A 24,904-nucleotide genomic window follows, 5' to 3' on the forward strand; every position below is an offset into this window, starting at 1 on the left:
GGGAGCCCACAGACAGTGCCCAGGGCTCAGGGGATGCTTTGTTTGGGAGGAGAGGTGTTCCCAGGTCATCTTGGAAACAAAACCAGAAAATCAGCAGGAGAAATTTGGCAGGAGAAAGGTCACAGCGAAGATCTGGGGGCAAAGCCTGGAGACCAGCCGGCGGGACAGGGAATCTCTTGGATCGGAAAGGTTTCCCCTGTGCCTCTGAGTAAATCTATGATTCTATTTCATTCCTATCTGGGAATTACAATAATCATCCTCTGCCTGCTTTCTCTGGGCAGGCTTGAGTTTATTTGGGGCAGGAACTGCCTTTTCTCACAGTTCTCAGTGGGACCACTAATCCTAGGAAATAATGAGCCTTCAGGAAACACAGATATAGAATCCTGGAATCGTAGAATGGTTTGGGTTGGAAGGGGCCTTAAAGCTCACCTCGTTCCACCCCCTGCCGTGGACACTTTCCACTATCCCAGGCTGCTCCAAGCCCTGTCCAGCCTGGCCTCAGACACTTCCAGGGATAGGGCATCCACAGTTCTCCCCGGACAACCTCCAAAGGTAGCACAGCCAGTTCCACTCGCACCCGCACGTACACGAAGATGCTCACGGGAGGAATTATACAGTCTCTCTCTATGTGTGTGTATATATATCTATATATAGTTTATTTCTCACAATCCTGGTAAGAGTTACAGGTGTATTTGGGAATCATTTACAGTTTCACGGCATATGGAGTGGCCATACAGCTTGTGACGTGAGTAACATACAGTGTGTAGAGAGCACACGATTCCGACCCATCCACCCACCACTCACACAATGGGTTTCCAAAGCTAATACTAGATTCAGCTATGGAGAAAGCCTGGAAAATGTTAGGGTACAGCGTTGGGTGTCGTACAACACTGTCAGTCACAATGGGACAAGCTAAACTACTTTAAATTTTCAATCTAGTATTTCTAGTCTACCTGCATTATTGCATTTATACGCTTTTTTTGTTTTTAAAGTCAAAGTAAATAGAATACTATATGGGAAAGGAAAAAATTCTTGACTATTTTAGGATTTGAGCTGCAGCCCATACAAAGTGTCCATAGAAGCATAAACAAGATTATAAATTCAACAAGGTATAAATTAGCTGGATAGCTTTGTGTGTAGGTAGGTGTCCATTTCCCTCCAGGAAATGTGTCTAGCAGCATATTGTTTCCGAGAGCAAACAAAAAACCCCAAACCTGTATGTTGAACACAGGTAAAAATGTGTAAGTGACAAGCAGGTCTGTTTGTACAGGGAAAAAAAATCAAGGTGTCACTTGGAAAATTCCTGTAGTTTGGAAAACACATTCAGGAGCTGACTCAAAACCACTGATGTCAGAAAGGTGCCTGAGGCTTCCAAAGGAACAGCAGGCATTTTAGTCTGACTTCCAAGGGCTTTGGATCAGCCCCTGGAGAGGTAACGGAATCCAAACAAACCAAAAACAAAATAAAAATCGCCTGTAATCTGACCTTCGAGTTCCCTTCCTACAATTCTAGTTTCTCCACAAGCCTATAGCCAACCTGCACTTATCACTGGAAGAGAGTTGGTTTCCCAGGGAGGTGAAATTGCAACTTTTAAAGGCTTCAGTTGAAACAGCTCTGGGAAAAGGCACCAGGGTTATGAAGGGCTGCTCAAAACTCAGTAAAGCCAAATTATTCCCTTGCTGGTTGGTTGATTTTTTGCTTTTTAACACAACAAAATTGTGTGGCACCCTTGTTCTCATCAACTTGCCCCAGAAGCTTGGCTGCTTGAAACGGCTGTGGCAAAACCAGGGATAAGATGCAGGACTTGACTGTTGGAAAGGTGATTAAAAGTTCCTCTTGTCCTGGTGGGAGCTTTGGTGCTGCAGTATCATCACACAGACAAAAAGAACCTGTAAATTCATGTTTGGGATGCTGTGCTGGGGATGAGAAATGGCAAAGTGATGGAACTGTTTGTGAATTGCAAGCTGAGAACAACCAGAAGAGAAACAGGAACAGCTAGTCCAAACCCTGTTTAATCCAAGTTATGCTTTTCAGCAGGAAAAAAATCTATTAAATTTAAAGAGCATCAAAGAGCAGAGGGCACAAGTCCCAGAGTACTGCATATCCGAGCGCACACTGTCCAGAGGAGGGAGCACAGCTGTAGCACAAGGTAGATCCAAACTCATCAATTTGGAAAGCCAAAGGCTCTGATCTCTTACAGGATTTTGAGGCCTATTACAGTAAATTGAATGAAATGTGAATTTTTGAGGCCTGGAAGTCCCACAGTTCTCTGCCACCCAGTAACATCTGATCAGCCAATTCAAATGGGACAATCCTTGCACTTCCTGCACTCTCACCCCTGGCACAACAGCTGATCCTTCCAGGCCAGCAGAAATGCAGGTCCTTGACCTCAGAACTTCTCCTTTCCCTCTGTTTTTGGCACTTCAGAGGGCTGAAGGAGCTCTGGCTGCAGGCAAGTATAGCGTGTGCTCACACCATGTCAGCTCCTCTTGAAGCAACCAGAACTCCTCACACTCAACAGACAGGGAAGGACAAGAACAGGAACTTCCTAGGGATTTTGTCATCCATTACAAATCCTGTGGCAGATGAGCACTCAGCCTCTTGAAGATCTAGACCAACATAGGTGAGGGCAGATCAAAGCTTCACATATTTCCTATTGTGATGTGCAGTCTGGGGGCCCAGCACTGCCTGTATTTTTGGAGGACCACTCAAAACCTGCCTTAGCCAACCCAAAATCTGCCCCAGCCTTGGCCTGCAGAGAGGCCACATCTGCAGAGCTGCCCAGGAGGAAAATACGGAAAGGAAATACAATGCAGTAGTCAAAGAAGGAGGAAAGAACAAGCAATGAATTGGATCAGAAACTGATGGAACCCTATAGTTTGTAGCAGCTGAAGATCTGGCGTGAAAAGACATCCCAGGAATTTGTGAATTTAAAAGGAAAGCAGATCACAGGGCTGGACCAAAAAGAGAAGAGGAAAAAGTCACCATAAACCCACTTTATTCAGCAGATTAAACCCACCCCTCTGCCCCAGGATGCTGGAAGGCTTCAAAGGCTCCATGGCTTTCAGTAGTGGGGTTGTCAGTCAAGACCCAAAATGTGCCGTCAGAACTCAGCATCAGCAGATTTCTCCCCAAATACCTCCAGTGTAAATAGCAGGAAATATCCCAATTCCAGCCTCCCACAGTAAGAATTTACAGAACTGTTATGCTCCAGATGAAGGAGAATTCCACTTCATGGCAGGAAATGCCCAACCTGTGCAGCAGAACTGCAGCCAGCTCATGAACACGATGTGATGCTGCCCCTATGGACTTCTCCTGGCTTTGTGGTGAAGGGAGTGACACCACAGCAAGGTGCTACACAGCCTGGGAAGGGAATCAGCATCCAAGCATGAAGGCATGGACCAGGAGGATGGACGTGTGAGCAGGCTGCATTTTCAGTGTTTGTCCTAGCAAAGCATGTAAAAAGAGGATGCAGCCCCTCTAAATGTCCTGGCAATTCCCCTTAAGCAGGCAAAGTGGGTTGTAGAAAACTTCAGGTATTTTTCCAACCCTTTAACATTGCACAGAGCCAGCAGGAATTCATCTGGAAAAGGCAATTAGCAGAGGTTAATTTGCATGACATCAGAGCTGGCCTTTTTTGCCTTTTTCTGAGGGAAAAGAAAATTGAGAGGGTATAAAAGTTAGCATGTCCTTACCAAAGCTCTTAAGATAATTAAATAGTGCTTTTTCTCTCCAGTTCTCTGCTCTGTTCCTTGCATCCTCTCAGAATTGTCACCGACTTGAAGCTTTCCATGGAGCTAACTGAAATTCCAAGAATTTCACCTTTCAAACACATTCATTCATTGCCTTCCTTTTTTGGTTCATTTCTCAAAGAATCATTTTCTTCTCCAATCTTCAGCACTGTTATTTTCAACCAATTCTAAGAACAGTTAGAAGGCTGCTGAATTCTAAATCCCTGTAGCATTTCCAGGAAAAGCAGGGAATATTTTAAGGCATAAATAATCTCTCACCAGCTCCAGTGGTTTTTAGTTGTGCTGCTCTTTTTCATACACAAATCCTGATGTCCGTATTAGCAGGGCTGCCTCGGGGAAGAGACTTTCCTTATGCTCAGCCTAAGGAATGTTTGTGTCAATTTAAAAATAAATGTGTAATTGAGATGATTTTATGATGGCCTGTGATCATATCCCTGGTGCCAACAGGAACTCAAAGGCCAGAGCATGGTGAAGCCAATGGAAAAGATTCCCCTTGTTTTCAGTATTCTATGGATCAACTCTTAAACTTTAATCCGTCAGAGATACGAATGGATGTTTAATTTATCACCAAGCCCAAGAGAACCAAGAAATGCTTCAGGGCAAGTGACTGTTCAGTGCTTTAAGTGAGCCCCAGGTGAACAGCACCTGCAGGAATGCATTCTTACCCTCCTAAAAATGCTGCTGCATTATCCTCTGGCTGCCAGATTTCTTTGTATCCTGCTGCAGCACTGTTAGGAATAACAGGACTTATCCACAGGGTATTAAATCAGTAAGAAGAGGAAGCAGAAGCATAATCCATTTCATCTCTCTCAAAATAGAAGCAGCAAAAACCTTCTACTGAGTTGTCCAAGACAGCATAATAATGTCTTTTTTTTCAACTAAAATTTATGATTCCTTAAAAAGAGATTAAGATCGGGTGCAGTGATTCAATCGAGAGTTTTGGTGATAAACTGAAAGGTCTGAAACCAGTTTCGCCAATTTATAATTTATCGACTTGATCAAAAGAGTAAACTAGCAATCTAGATCTCTTCAAACCCCAAGCACAGACTCTGATTAGTTTTAAGCGTTAATTCACTCTCCCCACGGAGATGTCACTGGAAGGACTTCATACCACAAAAACCACACAAAGAAGGACATCAAGCAAATAACGGCGTGTGCTCAGTACGAGAAAAGACAACTATTTATTTAGCACAGCGAGTTCAGTCATTTAAGCCTTCTGCTTCAACAGATTTGGGGCTGAGAGAGGAGGATTTGCTCTCTTCAGCCTGGTGCTCGCTGGACATTTTTGGCTCAGAACGAAAGCACTGCACAGCCTGGCACAGTAAGGCAGGACAGGAGGTGTTTGCAAGTCAGGGCTGCGGCGTGCTGTGGCATCTATGCTGGATCTGCCCAGCTCAACACTAGACCCACACTTGGAAAAGCACTACAGCACAGTCCAAGATAGTCAAAAAATGCCTCACTTTAAAGCAAAGAGCCCACACGACTATCCAGGGAGGGAAGCAGGGGCTCAGGGCTCTGAGCACGACAGGCACACCACACACTCAGCACTTCACCAGCCAGACATTCCTTGCACTTGAGGAGAAACCAGGACCAGAAAGGAATTCAGGAGCTGCATGGCATGGTGGGAATGGCACAAAAAAGTCATCACAGACACTTGGTGTGAATGCAGGGAAGGAAGGAAGGAAGGGGCATCTCCCCCTCCCAGACCGCAGCAATACAACACAAAAACCTGAAGGTTTGTATGCACACATACACAGGCAGGATGGTGCACACACACATACACACACAGAGACACAGACAGACACACAGACAGGTATTTTCCAAACCAAACTGCCAAAGAGGTGGGTTCCAGGTGCTGAACCTGGACAGCAGACTGTTAAGTGATCACAGGAAGTGGAAAATCCCTCAGGAACAGGACATAGCACGTTCGGAAATCCCTTACAAACAGGACATACCAGGTTTGCCGTGCAGGGAGGGCTTGAATGAGTGACATGCCCAGATGTGGAGCTGCAGCCCATCAGAACTTTTGTGGTGTTTCTGGATGGAATTAGTGGCCTTGCATCCAAGTGCTCTAAGGGCAGGCAGGGTTTGGAGGTGGAGAAATGGTTAAGGCCGTTGGCTGAGAACTGGTTTTTTCCCTCTTCTGTTGCCAAAGGTGAAGACAAGGAAACAAAAACACTTTAGAAGGTAAAATTGGAGACTCAAGTGAAGCAGGTGCTTAATTTTCCTCCCCTGATCTATCTATGCTGGTCAGGGCAGAATAGATAGATGCTGTGCCTAACGTCACACACTGCTGAAAAAAATCAGCCAAAGCTGAGAGGGAGGGAGGGGACGGGAAAGGCAGAAAAATTTCTTGAAAACAGAAGTCACCATCTGAAAATCACCACCCTACCTGGCAAACTGGAGCAGGAGGGGGTGATTTCCCTCCCTTCCAAGCAACGTAAGCAAATCTCTGCAAAAATTTCCCTGCAAAGCTGTGCTTCAGAGATCTGAGGGGAGAGGAAGACCTTTCTGCTTCTAACCCTTCCTCAGGCTGTGACACACTGCTGCTGGGGGACACATCCACAGTTCATGCCAAGAGCACTGTAGGCTACCAGGATCTCACCTGGAGCTGTAGACCTGCTTCCCAAAACTCCTGTGAGCCCAACACACCCACCCCATCTCTGTGCTGGCAAAGGTGGAGGCATCAACCTCCTACTGCACCAGGAGATGGCATCGGCTATTCCCAGAGGACATTCACCTTTGGGAATATTTTCTGAGCTCACCGTAGGAGTAGCCATGCATTCCAAGACCATGTGCATTCAGCAGGTCAGATTTTGAGGTAAATAAGACAGAGGTGAGCCAAGAGAAGAACTGCCAGGTCAGGTTATACCTCCCCACTGTCCTGTCCAGGGACTGTGCCAGAGGCAGACACTGCACAGGCAGCACCTGAGGAATGCACACCTCCCTCTATCCCTGCACCCTGAATTCATCCATCCAGCTCAGCTGAAGGTGCACAACAGGTTCTGAAACAGAACTGACCCCACCACGTCACAGCCTCTCTCTAATCATCACTCCTGCCCGTCCATGGGCTCCAGCCACTGATGAGCTCCCATCAGACCTCACCTAATCTCTGGCCCAACTTAAACCCAAAATGTAAGAGGGTTTTATAACACTCTGTTTTGCAGCAGCCAAGAGAAGCCTAATGGAAGCTTTCAGAGCCAGATCTCCTCACCTCTTGCTGTTTAGTGCTGAGCATTGGCCAAAGCACTTAACACCCTCTCTCCTCCCCCTCACAAGGTCTGGCTTTAGAGCCAAGGTACTCACCCATGAAATCAGGCTGTTCCTGAGGGCTGGAAATTTGTTTCCATTTCTAAAGTGTGGACGAGTTACAAAACCCTGCTACTACTGTCACAAGAGGGAGGTAAGAAATCCACCCAGGACAGACTCCAGTGCCCTTGAAAGGGGTTTCCCTTGTATAAAGCAGGTAGAGTAAGTGTTACTCTCAGGGAGTCCCATGTCCTCTCTGCCCCTAAGACCAGCTCATGTCTCCCCTTTTCCTGTCTTCCCATGTGCTGAAAGACCACAGCCTTCAGTGGGGGGCAAAAATCCAGTGAAAGGCCTTATCCAAAGCCCAAAAGAATGAACACAAATAGTCCAGCCAACCTCGAAGGAACTTGGACTGAGGCCACAGCACCCTGCAAAGCCCAGCCTAACTTTAGGAAATACTAGTTCCAAATCAAAGTTTCTCTATCCCAAACACCGTCCATGTGACCCTGGCGAGCCCTGGGATCCTGAAGGCTGTAATGGGACTTCTCTGGGTCACAGCACAGCCCCTCCGGTCACTGTCCCCCTGGCAGCTCAGCCAGAGTGACCTGACGTGACATCCCAGGCTCGCACTCAGCTCTGCCAGGCTGCAGCCTCCACCTGCAGCTGCCCTGGTTCCTCCAGGGCACTTCCCAGTCATGTGTTCCAAGGTGGGATGATGAGCAGCAGGTACACAGAATCCAATTAGGGATCACCCATGGCTGTTGGGTCAGGGAGCTGCCTTTTCCCTGCCACTGCACCTGTGCTTCCCTTGTCCCGGCAGGGCTGGACAAACAACCCCAGCCCAGCAGGACAGGCAAGCCAGGCCTGAGCACTCCCCTTCCATCTTCTTTACCACAGCCCAACTTAAAACAGAACCAAACAGAAACCAAAACACAAAGTGGGGACTCCAGATGGGATGTAGAACACTTTGGACTTGAAAACAGGGGACTGCAAGAGAGGGGGGGTGTCTCCCAGGGAGGACAGCAGGGGAGGGGAGGGGACACCGTCATTTACACCGATCAGGAGAAGCTGTAATCTATACACAGTGGTATAAGCCAAGATATATTACATGAAAGAACACACTGAGTGCATGGAGTTACCCACAGCGGGTCAGACTGGCACAGTTGTCTTGAACAGGACCCTGGAGTTGCAGTTGGTGTTTGTTGTTGATCTATCTAGCTCACTCTCTATATATATAGCTATGTATAGAATTTCTCTGCATGCATTTGTCTCAAAAGGAGCTGTACAGCTGGGCTGGGTTTCTCATCCCCACCCCGTCTTGGTCTTCATTTTTTCCGGGCTAGGAATGCCACTCCCACAATCACAGCCAGCGTAGCCACTGCCACTCCTCCGACGATGATCAAGGGCTTCATGTTGTCGAAGAAGCTGCCCGGTGACTCCTCGGAGCTGTTTCCCTTGTGGTCAGAGTCAGGGGACTGGCCGCTGGCCTCCTGCGTCTCCGTGGTGGCGGGGCTGGGTTTCAGGTTGCTGTGGTTGTTCGCAACAGCGGCATCACTACCAGCCTTCTTGGTGGTCGTGGCAGGAGCAGGCTGCTCTTTGGGGGTCTCCTTCTTGTCTGCATTCGTGGCAGGCCCAGGGTTGGGCTTTTCTGGCTTTCCGGAGCTGGCAGCCTTGGCGTCAGGTTTGTTTCCACTTCGGACATTGCCTTTGGAATCCATCCTAGGGGTGCTGTGGGCAGCAACTGGATGTGCAGGGCTATCCCAGCTCTTCTCCCTTGCCTGGCTGCCACAGGAAGCAGAGAAGCGACCTGAGCTCAAGGCCTGGGAGCGGCTGTCTTGGGATGCTTGTCACGCCGGCAGTGTCCTACCTGGACATCATACAGCACCTGGAGGGGGAAGCAGAGTGAGGAGAGGTGAGTGACAGGGCAGAGCGAGCTGGTGTTGCTCTGCCTGGACATGATGGAGGGAAAACTGGAAAACTGTTGGCTCCTTCCTTCAGAACTGTGATCTCCATTCAAAGCATTTACTACAGGCACTGTGCCTGCAACCAGAGAACAGCCTGGGTTGGAAAGGACCTTCAAGCTCACCTTGTTCAGGCCATGGGCAGGGACACCTTCCACTAGACCAGGTTGCTCCAAGCCCTGTACAGCTTGGCCTTGGGCAATTCCAGGCATGGGGCAGCCACAGCTTCTCTGGTCAATTTGTGCCAGGGCCTCAGCATCCTCACAGGGAAGGATTATTTCCTAATATCAAACAGGAACATCAAACAAGTTGGACCTACTGTCACCTATGGCTGCCACATCTCGGCAAATCGAAACAAGTCCACCCCAGCTTTGTGTGTGAGGCCATTTGTCAGCAATGACAAACTCACATCCAACCAAATAAACTTTACTTTGCATTTGCTCACCCTTTCCATTCCTTCTGGGCAAGGAGAGAACACTTTGTTCCTAGGGAAAGCAGATGGATAGATACTCTCTGCTTGTCTCACCCCCCACCCTTCCTTTCGCAGCAGGATCCCAAGGTCAATTTAGGAAGTGGTTAATATGTGATGTTGTGTGATACTCTACCTCCAGATGAGTAGTGCAGGAAAACCAGGATTAGTTCCTCAGTTCTCACAGGTATCAAGGGCAAAAGGATTATTCCTGCCAGCATTTTGGTGGAGCAACAGCAAAACAAAGCAAGTGCCAGATCCTCAGCTGGTGCAAAACAGGGAATTGACTGCATGGATTTACTGCAGAGCTGGATCTCTTAGTGATAGAGACATCTCACTCCTGTCATTTCCTTGCAGGGTTTGCTGGACTTGCCTCCAGAGCCAAACAGGATGCCAGCGATCAGGTGGGGCTATTTTCCCCAGGGAACTGATGGAAGCACTGAACAGCATGGCTGCACCATGGGAATTCAGCAAAGGGACAAAATGGCCTTTGAGGGGATGTAAAACCACCCCAAAAACCTCACCCCACAAACCTGACAGGGCAGGGTGAGCTGAGGCTGGAGCTCCTGTGGCTGCAGTTCCATACGATGCGAGGAGAGGACAATGCTTTGGGCATTTTGCCACTATGCTCTGGCAGTGCAGCATCACTTCAGCTCTGAGCTTGGGAAATAAGGGGTAACCACGAGGCAGCGTGGGATTCGAGCTGCTGGCTTTGCTGGCTCCCTGCTGACCTTCAGGGCTGCCAGGAGCCTGCTGGGAGCTTTCTGCCTGCTAAGTGAAATCAGAGCTCATTGTCTGGATTGAGAGCTGAAGAGGCTCCTCAAAAACCTCAGCAAACAGAGGTTCCTTCCACAGCGGCTCAGAGGGCAGATCACTCCTCTAATGACAGGAAGAAAGTCCCAGGGCTGCAGCAATGATCTGTGCTGCTGACTCTTCTGGAAAAGAGGCTGACAATGTGTGGCTTTCATCTCTATCCAGGCAGGAATGGAGGAAATCTCACAGAAATGCCAGGTTTGGGTCTAGAGCAAAGCTGGGCAACACTGTATGGCTCCTAAGTATAAGATGGACACACCCCCTTCTCCTGCTTTCCCTTGCCAGCCATTGCTTGGTGGCCACCAGCTGCTCCAGTGCCAATCAGCTGGAGTGGACTGAGGGAACTGCAGCACCAAAATCATGGAATTCCATAGCTCTCACAGAATATCCTAAGTCAGAAGGGACCCACAGGGATCTTCCAGTCCAGCTCCTCAGGCCACACAAAACCCCCGTATTTCTCATTGACTGCAGCTGGACAACGCCTGTTTTCCCTAGTTTGGGATACTAAACCATTTCAGAAAGCCCAAACTCCGCCACCCTCGTGGATTGCTGAGAGTGTATCACACACCTGGGCATCCTGTACCACACAAACACCACCCCAGATGCTCAGCCAGATTCAGACCTTGCTGTGGCTTTGGATTTGGGAGGGAAACACGGGTGTGGCCAAGTGCAAGAGTATTTTCCTCGCAGTGCTCATTCTGTAATATTTCTGTAGATATCACCTACCTCACCTTTTCCTACTGCTTCCAGAGAGCATCCATACTGCTCTGGCAGCAAAAGTCCTACGTAAATCCAGGGCTACAGCTGCACAGTCACTCCGAGGATTCTGCTCCTCTGGTACAATGAGACACAAAGAAATAGTAAGTGAAGCCCACAACTGAAGTGGGCTCAGAGATCAAAGCAGGGAGAGTCAGACTAATCATGGCATAAATGTTAAATTACCTTCTTTGTCTCTTTGATATAAATTAACTGGACCACTCACACACTCCGATATTCATGTGATTACAGTACATGGACCAAGCATTGAACTCCTGCTCTTTCCCTAGGAAAACTACGTGCAGCCTATGGAGATGGTAAGGTGAACCACAGAGAGGGCAAACTCACCTTTTTGCTGAGAAAGGGGAATCCTGCACAGCCCAGGTACCTCAGGGTTATCCATACCCCTCATTGATCCGACTTTCAGATTCCTGGGGGCAGGAAAGCTGATTTTGCTTGGAGCCCATGCTGGGCCGTGGAGCCTTGTCCTGCTGCCATGCCCTGCACTGCCACAGACAGGATTTCCCAATTCTAAGTGAATTTCCATTAAAAGCAACACAAACCCTTCATGCAGCTTAGAAAAGGTTTTAAAAGATGTAGAAACCAAACTAAGCCAAAAATCAATATCAGCAGTTCTTAAGTACCCACATAAAAGGGCTTTTGTCTGTGGTTTTCCATCACTGCAAGCAGACACAAGATTGCCCAGCACCTCTTCAGACCTCTGGCCTGGCTCCTCTTTCTCCTCCAGACCATGGGTACCCTTAGCAGCACATTCTCTTCCATCACAGTACTTAACCCCCTTCAGTGTGCTCTTAGCTCCCTGCCTTGGGAATCATCTCCCCTCTCCACTCCTGTACTTCCTGGGCTCATCTTTAAGCACCTCTGTCCCTCCCAGACTGAAGAGAGAGGTGCTTTCCTCATTTCCAAAAACTAAGCCTGCACATGAGGGTTCCTCCCCATCCCTTTGTCTCCTTCTCATCCCTCATTCCATCTCACCAAGTTTTTCTCTAATGACACAATTTTCTACCTTTGCTTTCTTCTTTATAGCTCCTCACATCTTTTTACTCCTCCCTTCTCTCTTGTCAGTTGCTGTCTCTGCCTGTCTACCCATTCCTCCCTTTTCCAGCTCCCTCTCTGCCTCCTACACAGGCAGCAGCACTTGGGAATAAGATTTGGTGGGAGACAAGCTTCATTCCCTCCCTTTTCCCCACTCCATGCTATTTCTGTTCAAAAATCAGTGCCTTTTCAGGGAGGTTCTCATTGCCAGCAGCTTTCCCAGGCTGGGAAGAGGGAGCTGGAATAATAAGGCCAGGGATGACAAAGGAGAAAAAGGAAAAGGAAAGCCTTCCAAATTCCTGCTGCTTCAAGGATTGGCACACAAACACCACAGCTCCCCTGGGATGCTCTCAAGGTCAGTGCTGGACTCACCCAGTGCAACAAGCTGCCCTCAGCTGGAGCAACAGGCCAGTGGAGCAACAGCTTCCCCTGGCTCCCTGAAGGGCACCTTTTCTGCCTCAAATCCCAGCAAATCACCAAACACATCTAGTCATCTGTCTCCTCCATGCACAGATGAAAGCTGCATCAATCCTGCACCGAACAGAGTGGATGAGTCATTGCTAAGCTGTGCCACAGCACAGATCCATCAGGATGGCCCCTTCCCTCTGCAGGGACCAGCCCCCTCCCATCCCCAAATCCTCTCATCCTGCCCTACTGCTTCCATTTGGAAGGAAAAGTGAGTCACTTTGCAAGACCAAGCAGCTGCTTCAGGTCTGGGGTGCAGTGGGAAGCTCATCCATAGGGATTTTCCCTATGTTATGAAAAGCAGCACAATTCCATCGGGTCCTCAACTGCCACACTGAGGAGCAAGGAAGGATCCAACAACACCATGGAGTTATGTATCAGGATTTATCCTGCAACAAAGGTCCATCCCTATGCTCCAGGTGTCCTCCAGCTGGAAACATCCGTGTTGGAAATAGCTGCTGACCACATCTGACCTGCAGCACTGCTGTGCAGGAAGAGCCAGAGGCGGCAGGAAACACCTTATCTTCAAACATTCCCCCTTATCCCCTCATCTCCTCTTCCCTTCTTTGTCACTCCTGCCTGTCGTGAAGAAAGGCACTCATCCCCTTGTGCACAGGACAGACAGACCCTTGCTCTCCTTAAGGAAACACCAGCTGGCACCAAAGGTGAGCAGCAGAGGAAGCTCCTTTCCCAGCACTCTCACCATCCCACCCTCCTCAACTCTCTTGTCTAACCCCTAAGGAATACAGCTTGCACCACCCTGTCCTTTGGGCAGTGTCCCCAGGGACCTGTGCCTGTCCCCTCTGCCACACGTGGAGTGATCTGTCAGGGCTGGAAGGATTTGCACCCAATGCCCTGCCCCATCCCAGCCTCTTCCTGCAACGGAGCAGCACATTGTTTCCCAGCACTTCAACTCCCCATTTCCAATGGGGAAAACCAGCATTTCTCCCTTTTTCTAAGCTGCTGGGGGAACAAACACGTTAAAGGCAGGGAGATGCCAGAAAGCACCCAGGAGAAGGATGGCAGAGTAGTGACTAAGCCTTTTCCCATGCCTCAGAAGTGCAGTGAAGATGGATGAGGTAATGCACCGCCTCTGATATTACCATAAATATTAAAGCAGCTTTACATAAGGAGCTTGTGTTCTTTCAGCTGCCGTGAGCAGCTCCCCAAGGAGGATTTTAGCTCCCTTCCAGGCTATTTTGGCCCCCAGCTCCTGACGCAACACACGCAAACGTGATAAAACACAACGCAAGCCCCACGCCAACAGAGTGACTTCTCACTGACGCTTTCAAACAGCCTCAGTGCTGCACAGCCAGGAACAGGCTGTGCAGGAGCCTGCTGTGATTCCCAGCCTCCCCAAATCCATCCCTCAGAGACAGCAGCACCAAGTCGCAGCAAACACCGGTGACCCAGTTCACTCTGATGAGATATTTATGAATCCTTTTCCCAATCTGTTGTTTGTTACTCCCCACATCCCTCCCCCCGTCCCTGGATTAAACGTTTCCCTCTCAAACAAGCCCTTTGAATCTTGTTGTGGAGAGTGTCAGATGCTGAAAGTATTTTAGCAGTGGCAGCAGCGTTAAATTGCTGCCATGGGGGGAGATTTGCCAGCCAAGCCTCTGCTCCATGGCTGCGGCAGTTCCTGCAGCTGCTCCGAGCCCCAGCACGCTCCTTACTGGTCCAGCTGATGCTGGCAGTGACCGAAAACCTGCACCCACCACCCCCACAGCCCTGAGAGCATGGCCAGGACCTCCCTCCTCTCTCCCAGTGTCACTGAGTCACATCCCCTCTCTCCCAGGAGAGAGCAATGCACCCACACTCAGAGATTGGGTTGTACCTGGCACCAAGATGAGGTGTGGGAACAGAGACTCCTGTAGCCCAGCAAAAGTGGCTTTGCCTTCCATCTGCAAAGGGAAGGGCTCTGAGATGCAGACCCTCGGCCACCAGCTCCACAGAGGTGTGACACCAGTGCCAGCAACCTCTCTGGAGGCTGCCCAGCCATGCAGCCCACACAGGTGACACAGCACTTCAGACTCCCCACTAGCAAGAGCCCAGAAACAGGACATTTATGGTCTTTTTCTGCACCGTGACCTCTGCAGATGACAAGCTCTGAGCTAAGAATCACCTCCGCAAGCCACACACATCCTGTCCCCAAAGAGCTCCTGGGACGGATGTGGCAGACATTTTATTCTCTGAGAGATGGAGGCGCCATTGCATGCACACCACGCTGCTGCCAGGGCTCAGCCTGTGTTCTTTTCGGGGGTTTTAACCCTAAACACTGCTCCAGCCTACCCTGGCAAGACACCCTGCCTGTACACAGCCATGTGCACAGCAAAAACCAGGTGCTACCAAACGGCCGTGGGAGAGAGAAGATTTTGTCTCCAGCCATGTGCTCTGACTGACTCCAGGGATGGGCACTGAGTCACACCCAGCATGGCCCTGGCCTGCTGTCGGCAAGACAAATCAAAGGCAAAACCCCTCAAATGCCACCAGCCCCCTCCCATACAGCTGCACTCTCAGACACATAGCAAAATAATTCCTAGAATTCAAAGGCATCTGGAAATATTTTGCTGAGGTTGGTGGGAAATAACCTGCTGCAAAGCCTGGTTCCTCAGGGTCCTAACACAGTCCCCAAGCCCCCAAAACAGGGTTCAGAGCACCTCAATTTGCTGTGCTAACCCTGCTTTAATCTTGGGTTTGAACCTTCCTCAGACATAAATTCTCTTTTCCCCTGTATAGTTCCATTTTCTTGTAGCAGAACAAAATTGTAACTTTTACCCTTCAAAAATCACAAGGTGTTAGATCTTGAGCCTCTCCCTGGCAGGGTTGAGCATCCCTCACCCCAAGACAGAAATTCAGGAAACAAAGGAAAGGCTTCTCAGCCAGAATGACATTTTTTTCCATGGCAACTATTTGTCAGGACACTGGATTGAAGCACTGGAGCAATAAGGGGGAGCACTTTGGGAGACACCGCAGCAACAGGGATCCCAGAGCTTGCACCCTACCCTGGGCACCTCCTCATGTCTTTATTGCAAACACACTCAGTTCATTTCTTTATAATGTTTTTCCAGCCCTCACAGAGACAAAAATTCAGTGCCGGCAACACCGTGGCTGGAGCCATGGGGCTTATCTCTGTTCCCTGCTCAGCTCTTGGTCTGTGATGCCAGCTCAGGGAGAATGTGACAGGGTCAGCAAATGTTCCCTGCCTCTTGGAAAAGGGTGAACAGTCATTCCTTCCCACCACGAGGCCTGCCAGTGCTTGGGAAAAGCCTTTGGGAAGAGGGCAGATGCTTCCAAATTGGGATGCTGCTCCCCAGGCAGCCACGAGCTGATCCCCAGCTTCAGGAGACTGATTCCCTTTCTGACAGATCTTGCTTTTAAGGCCTCTTCCTCCCAGTCCTGTATCCCAAATTCAATAACCACAAGCAAAAAAAGGTGAGGGATATATGAGATTTCACTGTGACACAGTGAAATAGCCCCAGCCGCTGCAAGAAGCAGCAGCAAATTTAACATCGTTCCCCAGTTTATGGGCATCCTAAATCCATCCCTTCTGCCTGATGCGGCATCACCCCTTTTGTGGCTCAGCTGGGGCCAGCAAAAAGATTCTGGAAGCAATTCCTGACATGCAGAGTTGGGTCTGGAATCTGGCAGCCCCTGGATCTGCAGGCATCAGCCTGAAAACTGTTGCTCTGCAGCTGAAATGTAAGAAGCCACTGCGGACAGACGAGGGGCCAATTCTGCACAAGGCAGTGACCTTCCAGGTGAGCTCCCAGCACTTTCGGGGGTAAAACCCATCCCTTACCTTGCACAGCAAAACCAGAGCACTCTCCTTCCCAGCACAAAGCTGGGAAGCATCCGGGGAAGAATGGCCAAAGCTCCTCCAGCATGCAAATCGCTACTCAGGGAGCTCCATCCCTCCCTCCACCCCATCTGCCAGCCCTGATACCTGATCCAGGATGGGGACACTGTGCCAGGGCTCTCCAGGCTCTCCAGGCCCCCATCCCAGCAGCTTGCCAGAGGAGAGGGTGGATGCAGTGGGATGAATATCCACATTTAGGGGAGATCTGGGATTTCTTCCCCCACCCTACCACAATATCACAGGGTTGGATGTTGGTGTTGGGCACCTTGGCTAAGAAAAGACAGATGGAAAATGCTGAAGGTCAAACCTGTGAAGGTCAGACTTTTGGAGGTCAGTCCTGAGATGAAGCAGGGAGCTTAATCCAGCATAGTCCATCCTCCCTCTCTTGACAGCATCCTGCCCAAGCCCCACCCAGGAAAACGGGGCTGCAGAGGGGAGGTTTCCTCCTCTTGTCCCAATACCCAAGTTTTACTAGGCTGACCTCGATTCAAGTTTAAAAATCCTCTTCTTTCCCCCTCGCCCCTCTCCAGAAGCCACCAGGGGGACAGAGAAGTAAACAGAAGCAAATCAACAGGTCCCTGCAAACACAGGGATGCACACGGATGTGCAGAGAGCAGAGACACCAGGCTGAGGAACTGGAGACATTCCCAAAGCATTCTTTCCCTGGAAGCACACACCGTGACTCAGGAGCTCTGGTCTGGTATCCACCCCCCTCCCACTCCTCCGGCGCAACATTCTCCTTTGAAATTGGCACTGTTGCCTCTGAATCTTTCTCCCTTGTGTTTTTTTTAGGGCAGATTTCCCTTTATGAGCTCCTCTCCAGCACAAGCTAAGGGTCAAATCACAGGATACATCCCCCAATTGATATCAAATTCCCCCTGCCTAACAAAACAACCCCCTTTCCTCGGGAAAAGTGAAAGCTGAACCAAGCTGCCGGCTTTTCCTGCTTCCCTCCTGCCTCGGGACTGACAGAGTTGAACAGAGTCATCAAATCCATCCAGACAGAGCAAAGGGCAAACAAATCCCACCGTCCATGGAGATGAGAGGAGGGGGGAAACAGCTGAAAACGGCTCAAAACCTTTCAGGAAAGTGCACCAGCTCTCCTGCCAGGGCTGGAGGTGCTTATCTGGGGAGGCTGCTTCCCCTCCTCCCTCCCAGCAGCCCTGTTTCCGGCACATGGCCGGCTCCGCTTCCCCGCTCCCCGCGCACTCCTGCCTCCGGAGCACTGCTGCGGCATCCAGGGCCTCTCCTTCCCGCCAGCCCGGCTCGGATCAGGCTGAAGGGCTCCGCTCGGGCCGGACGGCACAGCCCGCCGAGGCGGCGGCGCAGGCTGCAGGTACGGGGAGGCAGCAGGAAGCAGCGGGCGGGGAGCAGGCAGGAGGCTCTGTGGCTCTGCAGAAGCACCTCCTGTGGCTGCCTGACCTTCAGAGAGCAAAACACGGGGGCAGGGGCGGGAAGGGTGCCACTCGGGGCCGGCCGTCCTCGCCGTGCTCCTTGTTTGGGGTCAGAAAAGCACTTTTTGCCTCTTTCAGGGATAGATAGCTGTGGGGTACCGGCTCCGGATGCAAGCCGGCATGGCAGCCCCCGGCCTCCATCCCAGGTGGCTGCGAGGAGGTGGACACTCACCTTGAGCAGGTAGCTCCGCGTCTCCATTTCGCTTTGTCACCCTGCGCAGAACATGAGCACGGCCGGGAGCCGGGAGCCCCAGCCCTCCGCCCCGCGCCCCCCCATGCCAGCGGCGTCCCTTACCTCTGTCCTCCGGCCGGACGAGTCACACCTTGGGAGCTGGTTCTTGCGCAGAGAGGAGGGAGGGAGGCAGGCAGAGGAGGGGGGGGGAGGACTTGGGAGTTTCCCACAATGCACCTCTGCAGACTGCATGAAGATGGAGAGCAGGGAGGGGAGAGAGGGCGCTCCAATCTAGAGGAAGGGCTGGGATCTGGAGGGGCAGGATGCCAAAGGGGGAGGCTGCAGCGTGGTAAAGGCAGCCCAGCTGCATCTCCATGTCCCCCTGGCATTTGGGGCTGAGCTGGCTCAGCAGTTCAGAGCTGTCCCTGCGGCAATGACCCCTCTGCTGCTCCATTTTGTTTCTCCTCCAAATTCTGCCTGGATTTGCAGCAATTACAGGAAACAAACAGCAAAGTAGGGGGGGACACACTGGGAAAAAAAACCTGGGAGGGGGCCAGCCTGATAAATTGGGATCTCTGTGTGTAGACCACAAGAAAAAGAGCTCTCCCCACCAGGATAAGGGATTTCCAAGTGAAATGATCCCTGGCAGTGAGTTAAGGAATGGCAAACTGACTTGCCAAACAGAAGCTCTGCACAGTGCAGGAAGGACACTGAAATGCTGCACCTTGGGGTAGTTTTGTCCCATTTATGCTTCCCTTCTCCCCACACTGCCCCTTGTCCCAGCAGGCTGGGGTTTGACATTCCTTCCCAGACCAGAGCTGGGCACGCAGCCCAGTCCCACTGCAGAGCACCAGCCAGCCACTGCCAGCCACAGCTTCCTCCTCTTCCACCTCTTCCTCCTCCTCATCCTCACCGGCTAAAAGCAAAGAGCCCTCCCTCTCACAGCCTCACCCCTCCAGCCAGGCACAGGGCTGAAATTCCCATCCCTGTGTCACTTCATGCCTGTCTCCCAGACTTCAGCAGGTTCTGGGATTGTCTGGAGCTCTTTTAGCCCTTATTTCAGAGCAAATCAGGCTATGTGCTGCTTGCCCATAAGCCTCCATCAGTGACTTGGGACCCACCAGTGCCCACTCAGGCTGCTTAAATCCCACTGCAGAGGGAAATCCTGTGTTTGAAGAGAGCTACAGGATGAGGAGCTGGATGCAAGAACCCAAATCTCCCAGGACAGGCCATGCTTGCAGGGGCTGCTTTGGGATGCAGCTACCCACACCCGCTCAGGGCAGGAATGAGCAAGGTTATTCTGCTGTAGTCCTTGGCTCCAGGAGCCAGCTCGGCTCAGACAGGCTGGCACAGACAGGATTAGCTGTGGCTGATACTGATGTTCCCTCTGTTCCCTGTCTGGTCCTGCACCCGGCAGTGCCGGCACTCCCTGCACTTTCAGGGACTTGTGCCAGGCACAGCCAGGACCTTTCCATGGCTCCAAACAGCTGTTTCCCCTTCCTAACGCCTCCCAGATCTGCTGATCTCCTGACAGCAGCAGAGGGGCTGAATTCCTGCAAAGCTGGTGGAAATCCACTGTTTAGTGCAGGAGACACCCCCAAACCACTGCTTCCCAGACTAGCAAACTGGTTTTGCTACTTATGTATCAGGCAGGAATATCCTCAAGGTGGCAGGAGGAGGGAGGGAGCCTCCTGCAAGTGGAAATCGTGGGGTCTGGCCCCAGAGCCTTGGATGAGCTGAGGCAGAGGGCTCCGGCAGCCGTTTCCTGACGTTCACACACACTGCCTCTGCCTTTGGAGATTATCAGCCTCACGTGATGCTCTCACATGCCTCGGAGTGGAACTCACATAATGTTTAAATTCTGAATTTAATTTTTTTTTAACTGAGGTAGGGAAAAGGGAAGCAAAGGAAAAGCTGTAAAAACAATAAACTTCCCCCCTCTCCCTGTGGCAGAGTCACATCCCCCTAACATGGTGCAGGCACAGCGAATAGCAACCCTGGCTGAGACACAGCAAGGTGAAAATGGCTTTTTCAAGGTCAGAGGGAGTGGGAAACCTTTAGAAACGGTGCTGCTGGATTTGCCCCCTCCCTCTTGGCTCGCAGCACCTCCCAGGAGGACTTAGCAGGGATAAGGACAGCCCTGGCTCCTGGGGATCTCCCCCCCTGCAAAACCCACAGGGAGGTGCTGGTGGCAGCAGCATCTTTGGGAGGGAACATAGAATCATGGAATTGTTCAGCTTGGAAGAGCCCTCTGAGATCATCATGTCCAAATGTTCCCCAGCACTTCTCAAGGCCATCACTATCCCATATCCCCAAGTGCCACATGCACATGGCTTTAAATCCATTCAGGGATGGGGACTCCACCTCTGCCCTGGGCAGCTGTGCCAGGGCTGGACAGCCCTTTCAGTGAAGGAATTTTCCCCAGCATTCAGTCTAAACCTCCCCTGGCACAACTTGAGACTATTTCCTTTCGAGAGAAACAGTTATCCCCAAAATTATTTTATGTCCTGCAGGCAGGAGGGACAGGGTGATGTCTGGCTCTGAGCAAGAAATAAGGAGTCCTTAAACTCCCAATGTGCCTTAAAACATTATTTCCCTCTTTCCTAGTATCCCTCACCGGCAGCTTTGTTCCTGAAGCTTTTTTCCCCCCCATCATGGAAAGAAAATCATCACTCATGGAAAATAAAATCATCAAGAGGGTTACCCCCTCCTAATCCAGACACAGGTACCCTATTCATAAACTGGAGCAAGCAAACCATGAATGGGTTCACACCCATTTCACCCCTGAGCATCCAAAGCTCCTAAAGGAGCCTCTCTCCTTTCCTAGAGCCCCAGTTAGAATCCACCCACGGCTGGAGAGGGAGGAGAAGGCTACACAGCAGCAAAACCCTGTGTCTGTTTTGGCAGCACCGTTTCTCCTTACCTCGAATTCCCGGGAAAGCAGGATGAAGGACGTTTCTCACAGTGGAATGACTTGCTGCAGCAGCCAAGGTGGGTTTGCCTGGCAGCAGGAAGTCCTTGCAGTGAAAATTCAAGCCCCACTGGGGGACTATTAATAGCCTGGAATGCTGAGCAGCCTCACCTGGAGCTTCCCCACCAGCTAGCATGGGCCTGGGCTCTGAGTTGAGTCCTGGGCACTCCCAGTTGAAGCAATGCTGGGGGACAGGGATGCCAGCTCTCTCCAGGCAGCGCACCCCTGCAGTGCATTACATGGGCTTGTAATTCCTCAATTAATTTAAACTAATTAAATTTTAACAAATTCAATTAAATTTAAACAAATGCATTGTTTAAAATCATGAAATCAGAATGGTCTGGGTTGGAAGTGACCTTAAAGCTCACCCAGTGTTCTCAGCACTTACCGGTAGCCTGGTGGGCAGATCCTTTCCTCCTGAGATGGGCATTAAGGATATCTCAGTGGAGATGTGTGTTCTAGAGCCCAGGGACAGTGCCTTTGTCCCCTGAAGCATGAGTCAGAGGCTGCATGAGCTGCAGGCAGCTCCAGGCCCTTGCATTTGCTCCCAGGTGGATGAGGATGATAAAAAAGTTAATAGATCAGGATCAGGACCCAGAAGAAAAACCCCTGACCAAGCAAATCCTCACAAATTATGTCCTTCTTGCCCCAAGCAGACTTAGGAAAGCCCTGAAACAAGTGGCTGGTGGTGTGTCAGGAGTGCAGATGGGCTGGTGGGGAACTCAGGAGTTTGTCTGTGCTTGGGACTAACCCTGCTCCTCATCAACACAGAGCACAGGTGGAACTGCAGGGAGCACATGGTCCGGGAGTCCAACCAGGCCAGGGAGCTGGGTGCCTGTCCCAGGGAGAGCCCGTCCTTCTGCAGCCGCTTCACTGCCCTGACCATCAGCACGGAGCCTCGGAGCGAGCACAGAGCCAAAGATGGAGCAGAGGGAACCAGCCGGGGATGTGCCAATTTCAGCGGCAGGACAGCCTCCACTGCCACCACCGCACTGTTTGAGCCTGACAGAGATGGGCAAACCCCCCAGGTGGTGGTGCTGGTGGGAGCCCCGGGGATGGGGAAGACGATGATGGTCAGGAAGGTGATGGCAGAGTGGGGAGAAGGGACACTCCACGAGCAGTTTGACTTTGTCTTCTGCATTGACTGCAAAGCCATTGCCCTTCCCATGGAAGCCAGTGTGGCAGACCTGGTTTCACAATGCTGTCCTGGCCAGCGAGTGCCGCCTGGGCAGATCCTGGATGACCAGAAGAAGATCCTGTTCATTTTTGATGGCTTTGAGGCCCTGGGATTTTCCTTGGTGCAGCCCAAAACTGAGCTGAGCTCTGACCCCAGGGAGGTGAAGCCTCTGGAGTTCACCCTGATGAGCTTGTTGAAGAAGACTCTTCTCCCCAAGGCCTCTTTGCTCATCACCACCAGACCAACAGCTCTTGGAAGCCTGGGGCGGTGCTTGGAGGGTCAGTATTACAGGGAGATACTGGGATTTTCGGCAGCCAGCAGGGAGGAGTATTTCCACAGGTATTTTGAGAACCAGAACAAAGCAGACATGGCCTTCAGGTTTGCCAGAGGCAACAAGATCCTCTACAGCTTGTGTGTCATCCCTGTCATGAGCTGGACCGTCTGCACCATTCTTGAACAAGAGCTTTGTGGGAAGAAAAACCTCCTTGAGTGCTCCAAAGCCACCACAGGGATGATGATGTTTTACCTCTCCCAGTTACTGAAGCACAGGGACAGGGACAACCCGCAGGTCCTCCAGCAGTTCCTACTCCAGCTTTGCTCCTTGGCTGCCGATGGCATCTGGAAGCACAAGGTCCTCTTTGAGGAGAAGGAAATCAAAGACTGTGGCTTGGACCAGCCAGGCCTTCTCCCCCTCTTCCTCAATGAAAGGATCCCAAGGAAAAGAGAAGACCATGGGAATGTCTATGCCTTCACCCACCTGCACCTCCAGGAGTTTTTTGCAGCAATGTTTTATGTTCTGGAGGATGATGGGGAGATGGTCAGCAGCTTGGGGAGGCTTGAGAAGGATGTACATAAATTATTAGAAAGCTACAGCAAGTCCAGGAAGGATTTGAATGTAACAGTGCAATTCCTCTTTGGTCTGGTCAGCCAAAAATCCATAGAGTACATGGACAAAATCATCGGGTGCAGAATTTCACCACGAGCCAGGGAAGAGCTGCTGAAGTGGCTTCAGGGGAGGCACAGAGGCTTCTCCCACCCTGGCCAAGCACTGAAGGTTTCGGAGATGGACACTTTCCACTTCCTGTTCGAGATGAATGAGAAGAGCTTTGCACAAAGTGCATTGGGTCATTTCACTGACCTGGACTTGCAGGACGTCAAGCTGACCCTGTACGACCAGATGGCTCTTTCCTTCTGCATCCAGCACTGGGATGGGCTGGGCGGCGTCACCCTCCAGGGATGCTGCTTCCACTGGCAGGACCCTGAGGCAGAGCTGGATGCGTCAGTGCCTAGGTAAGTCCTGCCCCTCTTTGCTTTAATGACCCAAAACTGCAGAGATTTCTCCTTCTCTGCACCAAAGGATCATTTTAAAGTTGTTTCAGCTCCTTCCTCCTGAACACCAGTTTGGCCTTTCCCTGGGTGTTTAGTTCCTCAGCAGAGGATTTACTTATTCTTGGGGAGAATAAGAAACACGTGGGCTCCTCCATCTGCTGCCCACTGTGGGATTGATGGTGATGGAGCTTCTTGGCTTGACCTGCCCAGGCCCATCTGTGCCCAGGTTTCTCTCTGGCTTCCTGTCCCACTTCTCCCTCCCACAGGGAGATCCTTCACACCTCCAAAAGCCACACAGGTCCCTCCCAAGGAGCCCTTCCACACGCTGGAGGCTCTGCTCGGGGGGACTGTGTGCCGGGAGCTCCCAGCACTGCTGAGGGCTGCACTTGCCCTGTGGCTCTGTTCCCCTGCAGCTCAGGAGTCTTGGAAGCCGGAGGATATCCTGGTGCCCTCACTGTGCAGCGGCAGGAGGAGCTGCCCTGCCCCATCCACCTGCTCTGCCGGGCGCTGCGGTACCGGGGCAGCACCCTGGAGGTGCTTCGGTGAGAGACATGCGTGGAGCCCAAACGTGGGGCTGGGATCTGGGGTGTGGGTGGGGGCACCCGAACCAGGGTGCAGCAGGTGAGTGCTGCTCTGCTGCTCCTTGGGGACATGGGCAGGTGGTCGAGGGGAGGCCAGGCCTCATTTAGCTGGGGATGGGGGATGGGTGTGGTCCCTCGGGATTGGTGGGCAGGTGAGCAACCGGGAGAGGTGTGCTGAGCCCCTGTTCTCCATGCCCTCCCGCAGGCTGCAGTGGTGCCAACTGACTGAGAGCTGCTGTGCGGAGCTGGCGGCACTGCTGGCGGAGCACCCTGGCCTGGCCCGGCTGGAGCTTGGTGACAGCTCGCTGGGTGACAGCGGCGTGCGCCTGCTCTGCGAGGGGCTGCGGCACCCAGGCTGCCGCCTGCGCGTCCTGCGGTGAGCACCCCCAGCATCCCTCAGGCATTCCCCACAGAAAGGACCTGAGACCTGGGGATGTGCCCCAAAGTCTCCCTCTGGGGCGGCATTGTGCTTCTGTCCCACTCTGCCAGGGCAAGGAGCTCCAGAGTTGTGGCACCAGGATGGGACCATCACCATGGTAGGGTGGAACTGGGGGCCCTCCGGCCGGTTCTGAGCGCTTTTCCTGGGGGTTCCCATCAGGCTGCGGTATTCCCGCCTCACCAGCGCCTGCTGTGAGGACCTCGCTGCTGTGCTGAGCACCAACAAGTCCCTGGAGGAGCTGGATTTGTCCTTCAGCGAGAAGCTGCGCGATGCTGGCGTGGAGCTGCTGTGTGAGGGGCTTGACCACTGTGCCTGCCCACTGCAGACTCTGCGGTAAGGGGCTGCGGGATGGGCCAGTGTCCCCTCCGTGCTACCCAGAGCTCCCTCCTTCCCCCCTGGAG

General features: G+C 51.7%; 2 protein-coding genes across 6 annotated transcripts in view; one reads left to right on the forward strand and one right to left on the reverse strand.

Annotated features, from left to right (window-relative positions):
* Positions 1-627: 627 nt before the first annotated feature.
* Positions 628-18,285, reverse strand: CEND1 (cell cycle exit and neuronal differentiation 1). Of its 3 annotated transcripts, none has more exons than XM_085063415.1 (2): positions 18,130-18,285; positions 628-8,886 (listed from the first exon to the last, which is right to left on the reverse strand). In XM_085063415.1, the coding sequence occupies exon 2, from the start codon at positions 8,717-8,719 to the stop codon at positions 8,327-8,329; it is 393 nt and encodes a 130-aa protein (XP_084919541.1). In that variant the 5' UTR covers positions 8,720-8,886; positions 18,130-18,285; the 3' UTR covers positions 628-8,326. The 3 variants fall into 3 exon arrangements, with proteins under 3 accessions (XP_084919541.1, XP_084919543.1, XP_084919542.1); XM_085063417.1 differs by having other exon boundaries at positions 18,007-18,133; XM_085063416.1 differs by lacking the exon at positions 18,130-18,285 and adding an exon at positions 9,088-9,243.
* The window catches only part of LOC146436991 (NACHT, LRR and PYD domains-containing protein 12-like), a 9,112-nt gene continuing 1,035 nt past the window's right edge, over positions 16,828-24,904 (forward strand). The window contains exons 1-7 of one of the 3 annotated variants that reach the window (XM_085063383.1): positions 16,831-17,716; positions 17,913-18,015; positions 20,834-20,997; positions 21,749-23,444; positions 23,897-24,025; positions 24,270-24,440; positions 24,663-24,836. In XM_085063383.1, the coding sequence (XP_084919509.1) occupies positions 17,557-17,716; positions 17,913-18,015; positions 20,834-20,997; positions 21,749-23,444; positions 23,897-24,025; positions 24,270-24,440; positions 24,663-24,836 (2,597 nt within the window). In that variant the 5' untranslated portion in view covers positions 16,831-17,556. Of the gene's footprint in view, positions 17,717-17,912; positions 18,016-20,833; positions 20,998-21,748; positions 23,445-23,896; positions 24,026-24,269; positions 24,441-24,553; positions 24,837-24,904 lie in introns of those variants that run through there. The other 2 variants (XM_085063386.1, XM_085063384.1) reach the window with 2 other exon arrangements.

Source organism: Lichenostomus cassidix, chromosome 5, assembly GCF_008360975.1.
Source record: "Lichenostomus cassidix isolate B80296 chromosome 5, HeHo_3.0, whole genome shotgun sequence".
NCBI classification, from domain to species: domain Eukaryota; kingdom Metazoa; phylum Chordata; class Aves; order Passeriformes; family Meliphagidae; genus Lichenostomus; species Lichenostomus cassidix.

What these genes read in the sequence shown, in the direction of transcription:
- CEND1 (XM_085063415.1), bottom strand. Translation starts at nt 8,719, where the DNA reads ATGGATTCCAAAGGCAATGTCCGAAGTGGAAACAAACCTGACGCCAAG.